The 14383-nt window shown below is 34.4% G+C and overlaps 1 protein-coding gene across 3 annotated transcripts in view; it reads left to right on the forward strand.

The window, feature by feature from the left end:
* Positions 1–14383, forward strand: part of KMT2E (lysine methyltransferase 2E (inactive)) — a 93310-nt gene that overhangs the window by 49616 nt on the left and 29311 nt on the right. For all 3 annotated transcript variants that reach the window (XM_068972522.1, XM_068972524.1, XM_068972523.1), the window contains exons 7-12: positions 156–328; positions 3385–3423; positions 7736–7963; positions 8384–8514; positions 9503–9620; positions 10650–10759. In XM_068972522.1, coding sequence (XP_068828623.1) covers positions 156–328; positions 3385–3423; positions 7736–7963; positions 8384–8514; positions 9503–9620; positions 10650–10759 — 799 coding nt within the window. The remainder of the gene's footprint in view (positions 1–155; positions 329–3384; positions 3424–7735; positions 7964–8383; positions 8515–9502; positions 9621–10649; positions 10760–14383) is intronic.

Raw genomic sequence — 14383 nt, forward strand, 5'->3', positions numbered from 1 at the left:
CATTTAACTGTGTCTTACTATGAGTGAGGAAGTGGGGGAAAAGGTTTATTCTTCAGAAAGATAGAGAAATAATAGTTTGTCATATAGAATGATGCAATTTTATTGTTTGAAATAGAAATATTATTTATGCAGTAATTTTTATTTTGCCTTTGAAGATGGTGATACCAGTGCAACTGAGAGTGGTGATGAGGTTCCTGTGGAATTATATACTGCATTCCAGCATACCCCAACATCGATTACTTTAACTGCTTCAAGAGTTTCTAAGGTTAATGATAAAAGAAGGAAAAAAAGTGGGGAGAAAGAACAAAATATTTCAAAATGTAAAAAAGTAAGTTTTTTTTTCTCTTTTGAAGATGACTAGATAGAAAGTTTGACAGTTTTACAGGAAAGACAGGAGAATTACGGATAGTATTAATAGCTAGAAAAGGTAGCAGGATCTAAGTTTAATTAAAAAAACTCATTAAAAAATTTTAATGTGTTTTAAAGATTGAAATGGAGTAGAGAAAAATGTTTGCAGACTGCTTTGAAATCATCACTATGATGAGACTAGTTACAGAAATGCAAAAGATTTAGTGAAGGTTGCTGTTCTATAAAACAAATAAGAGTGCTAAATTTTTAGTAGCTTATAAATGGGTAGAGGTTTGTAGCTGTTTGTCTCTGAATCATGTGTAATCATTTTAATAAAGCTATACATTTGTTGAGTTTCTTATATCTAGACTTTTCTCACTTAAATTTTTGTATTAACATACCACCAGGATATGGCAGAAAACTGTAAAGAGTGAAATTATACCTAGATATAAAATGAAGTTTTACCCCCAAAAAGCACTGGTTTTTTTGGAATAATTCTTCATGATATTTGATTATTTAATAGGCAGCATGTACTTTTAAATACATTTTTCCATTTTCTAATTTCACCTTTCTATTTAAGTCTTGATTCTAATAGTCTTCACATATACGGCTCAGAATTTTGCTTCTCTATACAACTATTACCAAATTCTACCTCTGTTTTCTGACATGTTATCCTTACTTACACTGTTCCCTTCATTACTAGACTATTCTTTCCTCCATCTCTATCTTTTAAACTCCTATTCTACTTTGAGGCCCATCTGAAGCACTACTATTTCAATGAAATTTGCTTTTCTCCTATCAAATATGATCATCTTTCTTTGTATTTCACCATGGCACTTGAACCTGTTATTATAGCACTTAATCACATTCTGCTTTATTTCATTGTTACTTTCATCATCTCAGAGTGTAATGTACAGAAGAAGAGATCATCTATTAAGTACGTTTTACAATTTAGGAAGTCATGTTTAGGTTTTAACGATTTTTTTCTCTCATGTTGAGTTAGTAATACTTCATAAGGATTAGGAAAAAAAATTCTAAGAACTGGGCAGAAAGATCTAGTTTGCTTTGCTGTTACGTTTTTACTACTATTCGGGCAATATGTAGTTAAAAACACATAGCAAAAAGATATATCTAATTTTGCTTTTTATTCAACCTGTTGTTATGGCTGATTGTTAAAAATGTGAATGGAGTTCACAGTAGACATTCTGGATAGATGACATTTAAAAAAAATACTCATAAACACCTAGTAAGGTGTTGTTGGTTGGTGTTTTAGCAATTCAGAGCTTTGACATGAAGTGTTAACACTGTTAAAGACATAGATTGTGTATTGTGACCCATATATTAGGAGTTTTAAAATTTTATTAATGGTTAAAATTTTCCAATTTTACTTGAATTTTTTAAACTTGATATTTCTTCACAAAATGATTGGCAACACGTATTACTTATGAATGTTCTTTTATTATTTTTGTTCAGTGTTTCCTCTGTAAACCAAACTTGTATCTTCTTTCATCATACTTCAGATTTTTCTTTTGTTTCAGCTGCACAGCCATTATGCAGGTTTAAAATCTGTAAATCATCTTCAGTCTTTGACATTCGCTATTGATTTTTCCTTTGGAATGTCTCTTCACTGTGTTCTTATTTTTCTTCATTTTTGCTTCTATAAACGCAGTATGCCCTCATAGTAGTATAGTAATACCTTCTTTAATTTCTCCAACTTTATCCTCTTTCCACTCCTGTCATTCTGCACTTGGTTATGACATTTTCTGCAAATATTGTTTTATATCACTTCTCTGCATGCTAAGTCGCTTCAGTTGTGTCCACCTCTTTGCGACCCTATGGACCTTAGTCTGCCAAACTCCTCTGTCCATGGGATTTCCCAGGCAAGAATACTGGAGTGGGTTGTCATTTCCTTCTCCAGGGGATCTTCTCAACCCAGGGATCAAACCCGTGTCTCTTACACCCCCTGCATTGACAGGCGGGTTCTTAGCACCACCTGGGAAGCCCTTCCCTGTTGAGAGGTATTTCACAGATTCCTCCATCATAGTGAAGAACTTAAAAGTATTTAAGCCAGAATCTTAAAATCCGACTGACATTCATGACCTAATTTTACATTTTTTTAACCAGTCTTACGTCATACTATTTTTAGTAGGTACAAGTGTGGTATGCTAGTTTTTTTTTTTTATTGCATGCCTTCTTTCTTATTACTTCAGTATCAGAATTGTGTTCAGTATTCCACATGGCTGAACAAATCCATTTTCTGTGTTTTTGGCTCTTTTTCCATGTTTTATGTGAAGATTCTTTGCTACTGTTACTGCTGCTGCTTCTCTTCCTCCTCCTCTCTTTTAACAAAACTTGCTTTCTTCCAACATACAGTCTACACACAAACTTGGAACTTAAATTTGGAACTATAGTGCTTACTCTAGGTTTAATGTTTGTTAATCTCTCTAAATACAGAGTTAATCTCTCTAAATACACTAACTTTGTGGAGTTGGAGTGGTGAAGTGAGTCTTAAATTCCACTTTAGAATGTGGCAGAATAGAGAGTTCCCATTAAATATTTGTTAAGTACAATTCTGTTTACCACATTGCCTATTATTTGAGTCCCAGTAGGTGCTCAAATATTACTTGCTAGTTGACCTAGAAAATTAAAGTAACAACAAAATTGTTTTATCCCCATGCCAAATCTTGGCTCATGATGTAAAACTACTATAATATTTTTAATACCTTCCAACTTTTATCAGGTATTTTTCCATGATTGTATTTTAATATTGAGCAAATAGAAAATTTAGACATTTTCTTAGCATTATATATATACATATTTTCATGTTTTTTACATTGTCTGTATTTATTTTTAATAGTAGTTTAGTGTCCTTGGTAGATGATTTTACTTCAATATTCCCTTAGTTCTGACTATATTGGTTTTTACCATATTTTGTGTAATTTATGCAATTTCAAGAAAAAGCTTGAGTGAGCTCATTCTTAAATATTAATTTATCCAGTTTTTAAACATCTAACTCAGAATTCTGTGTTATTTCAGGCCTTTCGTGAAGGATCTAGGAAATCATCAAGAGTTAAGGTAAACACATTAAGCCCTTATCAATTGTCCGGTATCTAAGAACTTACTAAGTGGTTGCTTGGTCAAAATCTTGCATTAATGCTTTCTCCATTCTGTGTCATTTCATTGCTTTTATCTTTATGAAATGAAGTGGGAAGAAGTGGGACCATAGAGAATTCTAATTGGATTAATACATACCATTCTTGGAGTTTATTAACAGTTACCATTAAACAAAAGGAAATATATAAATGATTCCTAATATTGATTCATTTTTCATTTATCATTGTATTCCATGTCTCTAGTGCCACTTTTTATAGTATACTAGACATATAAATGCAAAATCACACTTGAAATTTGAAATTTTGCTCTTCTGCATAGTTTGAATTCTAGGGATTTAGTCAAGTCAGTAGGTTATAAAATACTTTGAAATCACCATAGAGTCACCATGTAAGTACAAACTTGTTACTTGTACCTTGAGTTAATTAGTATACATCCTTAATTTTGTAGATGCCAGGATTGCTGAGAGAAGCAAGCCCGGCCCCTCACACCCCAACCCTCCCACCATTGTCCAACTGTGCCTTCCCTTAAAAGATAGGTTTGTGTTGGATGATACAGGTCAGCTACACAGTGTTACTCTTAGTTTTCTAGGATAGGTAGTAAAGGAGAATAAGTGTCTCAAGTTGGCAGATATTAAAATAGGATGTGGGAAGAATGTTAGAATGTATCTGTTGTCCCCATAATATAAAGTATAATAATTATTAATTATCCCATATTCCTGAAAAACAGATCATTAAGTAGCTGTCAAATGATTATTCTTTCTTAAGAATGTTAATACATGGTGGTGTTCAACATACTGCAAGTCCAAAGTCTTATAAAATGTTCTTTATATGTTGGGTATTTTATATTTACCATGTTAAATTTGTATTTATGGAATTTTTTCTGATGCCAGAGTAAAGAGATCTGAAAAAGGGTTTTATATTAAACTCTTGGATCTATTGATCCTTCAGTGGTTTTCCTTTCTTTCCATTTTATCTAATCTGAATATCAGACTTAGTGAGGAAGGAGCATCTTTACTTAACTGAAATATGTTTTCATTTATTATGTAAGGAAGTGACTAAGGAATTAAAATTTTAAAAATGCTTTGTGCATCTTTGAAAATCTTTTCCTTGAAGATGTCTATGATCATTACATTTCCAGTAAGTGATTCTGTCATATATGAAAAAAGTTCAAGAGATATAGAAGAGCTCTGATCCTCTTCTGTAGAGGAGTTTTTTGTTTGTTTTTGTGTTTTTGAAAGGGGAAGAGAAAAGAAGAAAATTTAAATGGACTAGATTCCTTTAATAAAAGTGATAAAAATATTAATATGTAGTGTCATGTAAGAGAAAGACATATCTATGTTACTACATACGGAATCTAAACTAGGAATAAATACAACAAAATGGAAACAGACTTACAGAGAACAAACTTGTGGTTACCAGTGGGAGAAGAGGGGATAAGGGTAAGATGAGGGTTAGAGGTTTAAGAGTTACCAGCTACTGTGTATGGAATAAATAATCTACAAGGATAATAATAAGCACGGGGGTTATAGCCACTATTATATAGTAACTTTAAATAAAGTATAATCTATAAAAATTTTGAATTACTGATAATACACCTCAAACTAATATAATATTGTAAATCAACTGTACCGTGATATAAATAAATAACGGGTAGTTAAAAAAAAGTGCTTGTAGACTTTTGTGTCTGTATATAATATATGAAAAACATTTTTGTATTACATAAACTATATTCACTATGAAAAACTCTGAAAAATAAAAATAAAGGCCAAAATATGTAATGTTTCATATTTGTACAAAAAATCTATTATTAAGTGATCAGTTATTAATGTGGAATACATGAGTCCATAAAATATCAATTAGTAAAATAAACCTACTCCTATCAAGTAGCTGAACAACTTACTATAGTTTGTTTCATTATAGAGAAGATACTTTTTGTGATAGTTTATTTACTTATATGTAAGGTTGACTGATTCATGGGGTCGCAAAGAGTCAGACACGACTGAGCGACTGAACTGAAGGTTGACTGATGGTAAATTTTAGTTAAGTGTTACTGTACACATGTACATGTTTAACAGCATATATAAAAATTTTCTTGAAATCTTTATGTGATTTTAAAATTTCATACTTACATCAGGTTGTAACATTATGGAAATTATCTACTCAAAAAGATGTTCAGTTCTGTAGAAATCAGAACAGCATTTACAAACAGCTTAATTGAAAGTTTGTGTTAAATCTATTATAAATTCACTTTAAATTTGAATTATACTATCAGTAAGATACAATATATGTTTTTGTTATCTGCATTAATTCATTTTCATCCTGAGATTACAAATAACTGAGGGAGTCGGGCTTTAATAAATTTTTTAAATATGTGGTAATTCTGCCTTTCTATAAGTTTTATTCCAGTGAGAAAAGGGATTCCCTTTTTGTTTCATAAAACCTATTGAGAGGTTGTAATTTTCCATTACTTGGCATTTAGCATTCTTTTTTTTTAATTGGAATATTTACTGTGGTGTGCTTCTGCTATACAGCAAAATGAATCAGTTTTATATATACATATATACATACTTTTTTAGATTCTTTTCCCATATAGGTCATTAGAGAGTATTGGGTAGAGTTCCCAGAGTATTGAATATTGAATAGGTCCTTCTTAGTTATCTATTTTATATTAGTATATATGTCAGTCCCAATCTTCCAATTTATTCCCCCCCCCCGACCCTTTCACCCTTGGTAACCATAAATTTGTTTTCTACATCTGTGACTCTTATTTCTGTTTTGTAAATAAATTCATTTGTACCATTTTTTAAGATTCCACATATAAGTGATATCATCATAATTGTCTTTCTCTGTCTTATTTTGCTCAGTCTTACAGTCTCTCCATCCATCCATGTTGCTGCAAATGGCATTATATTTTGTTCTTTTTAGGGCTGAGTAATATTTCATTTTGGACTGTACCACATCTTCTTTACCCATTCATTTGTAGATAGACATTTAGGTTGTCCATTCGTGGATATTGTATATAGTGCTGCAGTGAACAATGAGGTGCCTGTATCTTTTCAGATTATGATTTTTCTGGATATATGCCCAGGAGTGGGACTGCTGAATCATGTGGTAGCTCTATTTTTACTTTTTACGGAACATCCATACTGTTCTCAATAGTGGCTGTAGTAATTTACATTTCCACCAACAGGATTGGAGGATTCCGTTTTCTCCACACCCTCTCCAGCATTCATTGTTTGTAGACTTTTTGACAATGGCCTCTCAGACCAGTGTGAGGTGTTAACCTCATTTGATTTGCATTTCTCTAATGATTAGTGATGTTGAACATCTTTTCACATGCTTATTGGCCATCTGTATGTCTTCTTTGGAGAAATGTCTATTTAGATCTTCTGCCCATTTTTTGATTTTTTTTTCAATTGAGCTGCATAAGCTGTTTGTTTATTTTGGAGATTAATCCCTTGTCAGTCACTTCATTTGTAACTATTTTCTCCCATTCTATAGGTTGTCTTTTTTATTTTGTTTATGGTTTTCTTTGGTGTGCAAAAGCATTTAAGTTCACTTAGGTTCAGTTTTTAAAATTTTCATTATTTAGGAGGTGGATCAAAAAAGATATTGCTGTGGTGTAGCATTTAGCATTCTTAAAGGTTTTAAAAGGGCATATGGAGGGGGACAAGCACTTACGCTTAAAGGTCCTTGTTCACACTTTGTGAGACATTTTATTCTCATGTAAAATTTATCTTGTGGACAATTTATTATACATCTTGGAATTACACAAAATTAATGTATCAGAGTATATTTTTGTTACAAACATGGTAAAAGTTGAAGTATTATATCAGAAAATAAGTTTATACTTAATATGCAATACATATAGTTTACATATAATTGCAATTTTTTTCTGGTTAAATACAATTGTGAGCATACACTAGATATTGGTAGATTCAAAAAAGTTTTTCATATGCTATCTTTTTTTAACCGTAGACTGTTTTGGGTTGTTGCAGTTTTATTGATAGCTCCAGTTTGGCTACAGTAGTAAAAAGTTTCAGCTGTTCAGATTAACTCCCCTTCCTTCAGTTTTCCAAGTCGTGTGTCTGGCATCAGTATAAAATGTAGTAAGCTGCTCACTTGTGGTCTTCTTTTTTTTCCCCACTGGGACCTACTTAGAAAGCCTATCATTATTTCTAGTTTCATATTCTTTTATATAGATTGTCATAGTGTGTCTGTGTGTATAAATACTTAAAATCCAGATATTAATGCTCAGTTTGCTGTGATTTTAGGGCTCAGCTCCGGAGATTGATCCTTCGTCTGATGTTTCAAATTTTGGATGGGAGACAAAAATCAAAGCATGGATGGATCAATATGAAGAGGCAAATAATAACCAATATAGTGAGAGTGTTCAGAGGGAGGCACAAAGAATAGCTCTGAGATTGGGCAATGGAAATGACAAAAAAGAGATTAAATCAGATTTGAATACCAACAATTTGATCTTCAAACCTCCTGTAGAGGTAAGTATATCATTTGACAAAAGATGATAGAATAAGAATGTTTTCTACTGTGTATTTTAAGTACTTAGACTGAATGCAATCTGGTTTTATTTTATTTATTTATTTAGGTTGTGCTGGGTCTTCATTGCTGCACACAGGCTTTCTCTAGTTACTCTGCATTGCAGTGCTCAAAGAGAAACTATTGCAGTGGTTTCTTGTTAGTGCTGAGCAGACTCCAGGCAAGCGGGCTTCAGTATTTGCAGTACATGGGCTCAGTAGTTGTGGTTCTTGGGCTTAGTTGCTCCAAGGCATGTGGAATCTTCCCAGACCAGGGATTGAACCGTGTCCCTTGCACCGGTGGGCAAATTGTTATCCACTGTACCACCAGGAAAGTCCAGAAGCAATCTGGTTTAGTTAATCTCAACTTTTCTCCCATTGTAGAGCCATATACAAAAAAATAAGAAGATTCTGAAATCTGCAAAAGATTTGCCTCCTGATGCACTTATCATTGAATACAGAGGGAAGTTTATGTTGAGAGAACAGTTTGAAGCAAATGGATATTTCTTTAAGAGGTATATTTATTTCCCCATATTAGTTTTCTGTAGTTAAGTATTAAATTTTTGACTAATTTAACTATAATGTGTATTTTGTTCTCTAAGTAATCATTTTAATATTTAAAACTACAGTGTGGTTGAACAGTGACTAATGATAACTTTTGAACCATGATAAAATATAACTACAAAAAAGATGCAGATGCATTCCTTAGAATCTTACCCGTCCTATTTTGTTGATGTCTTAAAACAATCTACTTAAACTGTGGCAGTATAATATAATGAAAATCTCTGATTACCTGATGTTATAAGGAACCCTTTCCATCTAGGATTGCTAGAACCTGCAAAGACCATTGGTGACCATGTCCTTCTTTTATCAGAGTATGTTAGATTTGGTCTTACATTATTGTCACCATTTTCAGCTCTGGCTTTCTTGGTACTGGAAGGACTTTGGAGGCCTCTTCTATCATTTGTGATTTGGGGGATGGGAATTGATGTGATCTTATGACAGCCATTGCATCCCCAAGGTCTGGAAGTATTTTTCTCTCTCTAGGGAAATAACATTGTCAACCTATATACTATAATTATTTAAGTATTTTGTATTGTTATAACTTGTGTTACTTAAGTTACAAAAGATATACAAGAATCTTTCCCTTTTACTTAACAGTTTTGATCTGAAACAGTGCTGTGACTCAAACACTTAAATGGAGTGATAGAAACTTTAATGACATCTCATTATGAATCCTTACATAAAGGCAGTAGTCATTCCCTTTTTATCGTTGTTTGTCAATTTGAATTCCCACCTTGAACTAATTAATTTTCTTTGGTTTAGGTAAGGTTATAGGAGCAGGTAAAAATCTTATTAGCAAGAATTAGCCTAGTGGTTAAGAATGGATTCTGGTATCAGATTGCTGTATTCAAATCTTGGCCTTCCTACTTAATATGAGTCTTTTAGAAATTTCTTAAATTCAAAATGTTAATAGTTTCTAATGCATTTCTTTTTTTGTAGACCATACCCTTTTGTTTTATTCTATTCTAAATTTCATGGCCTAGAAATGTGTGTTGATGCAAGGACTTTTGGGAATGAAGCTCGGTTCATCAGGCGTTCTTGTACACCCAATGCAGAGGTTAGCATACATAAATCCTTTGGGGAGGCAGGGGTAGGGAATGTGTGGAATCTGAGTATTAAAATTAAGCACAGAAGTCTGGTGGCCAAAAAAGATCACAAGTTTGAATCCACTGATGCATTTTCTAGTGCCTAGCATCTTTCCATTACAAAAATTAAGATGATACTTGCTGTGAGGGCTTCAGTTACTTTACACATTGAAGAAATAGTGATGTTCATTCTAAGAGAAAATATTGGACTTCTCTGTTCTGGAAGTTCTATTTATGAGTCAAATATATGCTCTGATTTGATCAAAGTTGATGACAAAGCTGAAAGCTAAAGTTGATTTTATATGTGCTTCTATAAAGTTTTATTTTTAGTTGTGACTTAGAAGTGGTATATAAAATATTTCTGGTTTGTTTTTTCTCATACCAAAATAAACATTTTATAGTTATATAATGTTACAGTTAGGAGTGTAGGGTTTGAAGCCGGACTTGTAGGTTCATGTCTTCTATTTGACTTAACTAGCTTTGTATCCTTGTCTGTGCTTCAGTTTTATCTGTAAAAAGATGTGATGTGGACTAAAGGATTTAATGCATGTAGACTACGTCCCTCGAACAGTGTGTACTGTAGAAAAGTATAGTGTTAAACCGTACTTTAACTGTTTACTTATAAACTGTATCATTACTTCTTTTCATTAAATCAAAGATGCCATCAGTTGTAAAACTCTGACTCAGAAATGTTAAAAGGTGAAAAAATGTGCATCATAGAACTGATGAAATAGAGTATTTTCATTTTGATGCTACCAGAGCCTTAATCAAACTTGCATTGATGTATACCTCCTTCCAGTTGATAATCACTGATTTATGTACAAGTCTTTTTTCTTTTTAATGTACAAGTCTTATAATTAATAGCATATTTTCCATGTTCTATTTTGAATTACTTTGAAAAGAATAGTTTTCAAAATTTCAAGATGAGATGCTTCAAAGATAGAAAGTAATTTGTAGAGATACAAAACTACTTCTGGAGATATAAAATTATTCTTTTACAGGTGAGGCATGAAATTGAAGATGGAACCATACATCTTTACATTTATTCTATACAGAGTATTCCAAAGGGAACTGAAATTACTATTGCCTTTGATTTTGACTATGGGAATTGGTAAGTTCAAGTCTGTTGTTTTGAAATAATTTCTAAATGTCCCTATAAAAATATAGGTATTGTCATTACTTTTATAGCATTTAATTTTTACTTACCATTCAGTTCAGTCGCTCAGTTGTGTCCAGCTCTTTGCGACCCCATGAATCGCAGCACGCCAGGCCTCCCTGTCCATCACCAGCTCCCTGAGTTCACTCAGACTCACGTCCATCGAGTCAGTCATGCCATCCAGCCATCTCATCCTGGGTCGTCCCCTTCTCCTCCTGCCCCCAATCCCTCCCAGCATGAGAGTCTTTTCCAATGAGTCAACTCTTCGCATGAGGTGGCCAAAGGACTGGAGTTTCAGATTTAGCATCAGTCCTTCCAAAGAAATCCCAGGGCTGATCTTCAGAATGGACTGGTTGGATCTCCTTGCAGTCTAAGGGACTCTCAAGAGTCTTCTCCAACACCACAGTTCAAAAGCATCAATTCTTCGGGGCTCAGCTTTCTTCACAGTCCAACTCTCACATCCATACATGACCACTGGAAAAACCATAACCTTGACTAGACGGACCTTAGTCGGCAGAGTAATGTCTCTGCTTTTCAATATGCTATCTAGATTGGTCGTAACTTTCCTTCCAAGGAGTAAGCATCTTTTAATTTCATAGCTGCAGTCACCATCTGCAGTGATCTTAGAGACCCAAAAAATAAAGTCTGACACTGTTTCCACTGTTTCCCCATCTATTTCCCATGAAGTGATAGGACCAGATGCCATGATCTTTGTTTTCTGAATGTTGAGCTTGAAGCCAACTTTTTCACTCTCCACTTTCACTTTCTTCAAGAGGCTTTTTAGTTCCTCTTCACTTTCTGCCATAAGGGTGGTGTCATCTCCATATCTGAGATTATTGATATTTTTCCCGGCAATCTTGATTCCAGCTTCTGTTTCTTCCAGTCCAGCATTTCTCATGATGGACTCTGCATAGAAGTTAAATAAGCAGGGTGACAGTATACAGCCTTGACGTACTCCTTTTCCTATTTGGAACCAGCCTGTTGTTCCATGTCCAGTTCTAACTGTTGCTTCCTGGCCTACACAGATTTCTCAAGAGGCAGGTCAGGTGGTCTGGTATTCCCATCTCTTGAAGAATTTTCCACAGTTTATTGTGATCCACACAGTCAAAGGCTTTGGCATAGTCAAGAAAGCAGAAATAGATGTTTTTCTGGAACTCTCTTGCTTTTTCGATGATCCAGCAGATGTTGGCAATTTGATCTCTGGTTCCTCTGCCTTTTCTAAACCCAGCTTGAACATCAGGAAGTTCACGGTTCATGTATTGCTGAAGCCTGGCTTGGGAAATTTTGAGCATTACTTTACTAGCATGTGAGTTGAGTGCAATTCTGTGGTGGTTTGAGCATTCTTTGGCATTGCCTTTCTTTGGGATTGGAATGAACACTGACCTTTTCCAGTCCTGTGGCCACGGCTGAGTTTTCCAAATTTGTTGGCATGAGTGCAGCACTTTCACAGCATCATCTTTCAGGATTTGAAATAGCTCCACTGGAATTCCATCACCTCCACTAGCTTTGTTCGTAGTGATGCTTTCTAAGGCCCACTTGACTTCACATTCCAGGATGTCTGGCTCTAGATGAGTGATCACACCATCGTGATTATCTGGGCCATGAAGATTTTTGTACAGTTCTTCTGTGTATCTTGCCACCTCTTCTTAATATCTTCTGCTTCTGTTAGGTCCATACCATTTCTGTCCTTTATTGAGCCCATCTTTGCATGAAATGTTCCCTTGGTATCTCTAATTTTCTTGAAGAGATCTCTAGTCTTTCCCATTCTGTTCTTTTCCTCTATTTCTTTGCATTGATCGCTGAAGAAGGCTTTCTTATCTTCTCTGGCTATTCTCTAGAACTCTGCATTCAGATGCTTATATCTTTTCTTTTCTCCTTTGCTTTTCGCCTCTCTTCTTTTCACAGCTATTTGTAAGGCCTCCCCAGACATTTTGCTTTTTTTCATTTCTTTTCCATGGAGATGGCCTTGATCCCTGTCTCCTGTACAGTGTCATGAACCTCATTCCATAATTCATCAGGGACTCTATCAGATCTAGGCCCTTAAATTTATTTCTCACTTCCACTGTATAATCATAAGGGATTTGATTTAGGTCATACCTGAGTGGTCTAGCGGTTTTCCTTACTTTCTTCAATTTAAGTCTGAATTTGGCAATAAGGAGTTCATGATCCGAGCCACAGTCAGCTCCCGGTCTTGTTTTTGTTGACTGTATAGAGCTTCTCCATCTTTGGCTGCAAAGAATATCATCAATCTGATTTCAGTGTTGACCATCTGGTGATGTCCATGTGTAGAGTCTTCTCTTGTGTTGTTGGAAGAGGGTGTTTGCTATGACCAGTGCATTTTCTTGGCAAAACTCTATTAGTCTTTACCCTGCTTCATTCCGTATTCCAAGGCCAAATTTGCACATTACTCCAGGTGTTTCTTAACTTCCTACTTTTGCATTCCAGTCCCCTATAATGAAAAGGACATCTTTTTTAAGTGTTAGTTCTAAAAGGTCTTGTAGGTCTTCATAAAACCATTCAACTTCAGCTTCTTCAGCGTTCCTGGTTGGGGTATAGACTTGGATTACCATGATATTGAATGGTTTGCCTTGAAAACGAACAGAGATCATTCTGTCGTTTTTGAGATTGCATCCAAGTACTGCATGTTGGACTCTTTTGTTGACCATGATGGCTACTCCATTTCTTCTGAGGGACTCCTGCCCACAGTAGTAGATATAATGGTCATCTGAGTTAAATTCACCCGTTCCAGTCCATTTTAGTTCGCTGATTCCTAGAATGTCAACGTTCACTCTTGCCATCTCTTGTTTGACCACCTGCAATTTGCCTTGATTCATGGACCTGACATTCCAGGTTCCTATGCAATATTGCTCTTTACAGCATCGAAGCTTGCTTCTATCACCAGTCTGCTACTGGCGCAGACTTACCATTAGGCAATTTAAAATACCTGGAAACAAATATTTTGGTATCAGCTTCCATTATAGCATGGTTGCTTAACTCTTCTAAGTTTTTCTTATTTATTTATTGTAAAAAATAAAAATTCTAAAATTTCTTATTTATTGTTATGTCATGCTTATAGTATAATAAATTGTAATCCTAATTCAGCAATACTGACATTGTTTATGTAAGAATTTTTTTCCTTTTCTTTCTTGTATTTTAGGTAGGGTGTCCAATTTTAGTCATTCAATTAATTTGGTTAATCAATAGAAATGGATGATTTCACTTTTTGCCCCTCAAAAGAAAAGAAAAATTGTGCCAAATTTTCTTTGCAATATAAATTGAAAGGGTTTGTGGAGATCCTGCAAGGAAACTCTGAGAACTATTGTTCTGAAACACTAGGGGGTAAGAAAAGTTAATTCTGAGTATAAAAACTTCAATTTAAATTTTCAAAAAGCTTACTGTAAAAAATACTAACACACAGGTCCATGTAGGGAGTTCCCTGGTAACCTCATGGTTAGGATTCTTGGCTTTAACTGCCATGGCCTGGGTTCAGTCCCTGTTCAGGAAACGGAGATCCTGCAAGCTGTGTGAACGCCCCCCCAAAAAGTCCATGTGCCTTCTTTCCAAATTAAGAAAACAAAA

Source organism: Capricornis sumatraensis, chromosome 5, assembly GCF_032405125.1.
Source record: "Capricornis sumatraensis isolate serow.1 chromosome 5, serow.2, whole genome shotgun sequence".
Classification (NCBI taxonomy): Eukaryota; Metazoa; Chordata; class Mammalia; order Artiodactyla; family Bovidae; genus Capricornis; species Capricornis sumatraensis.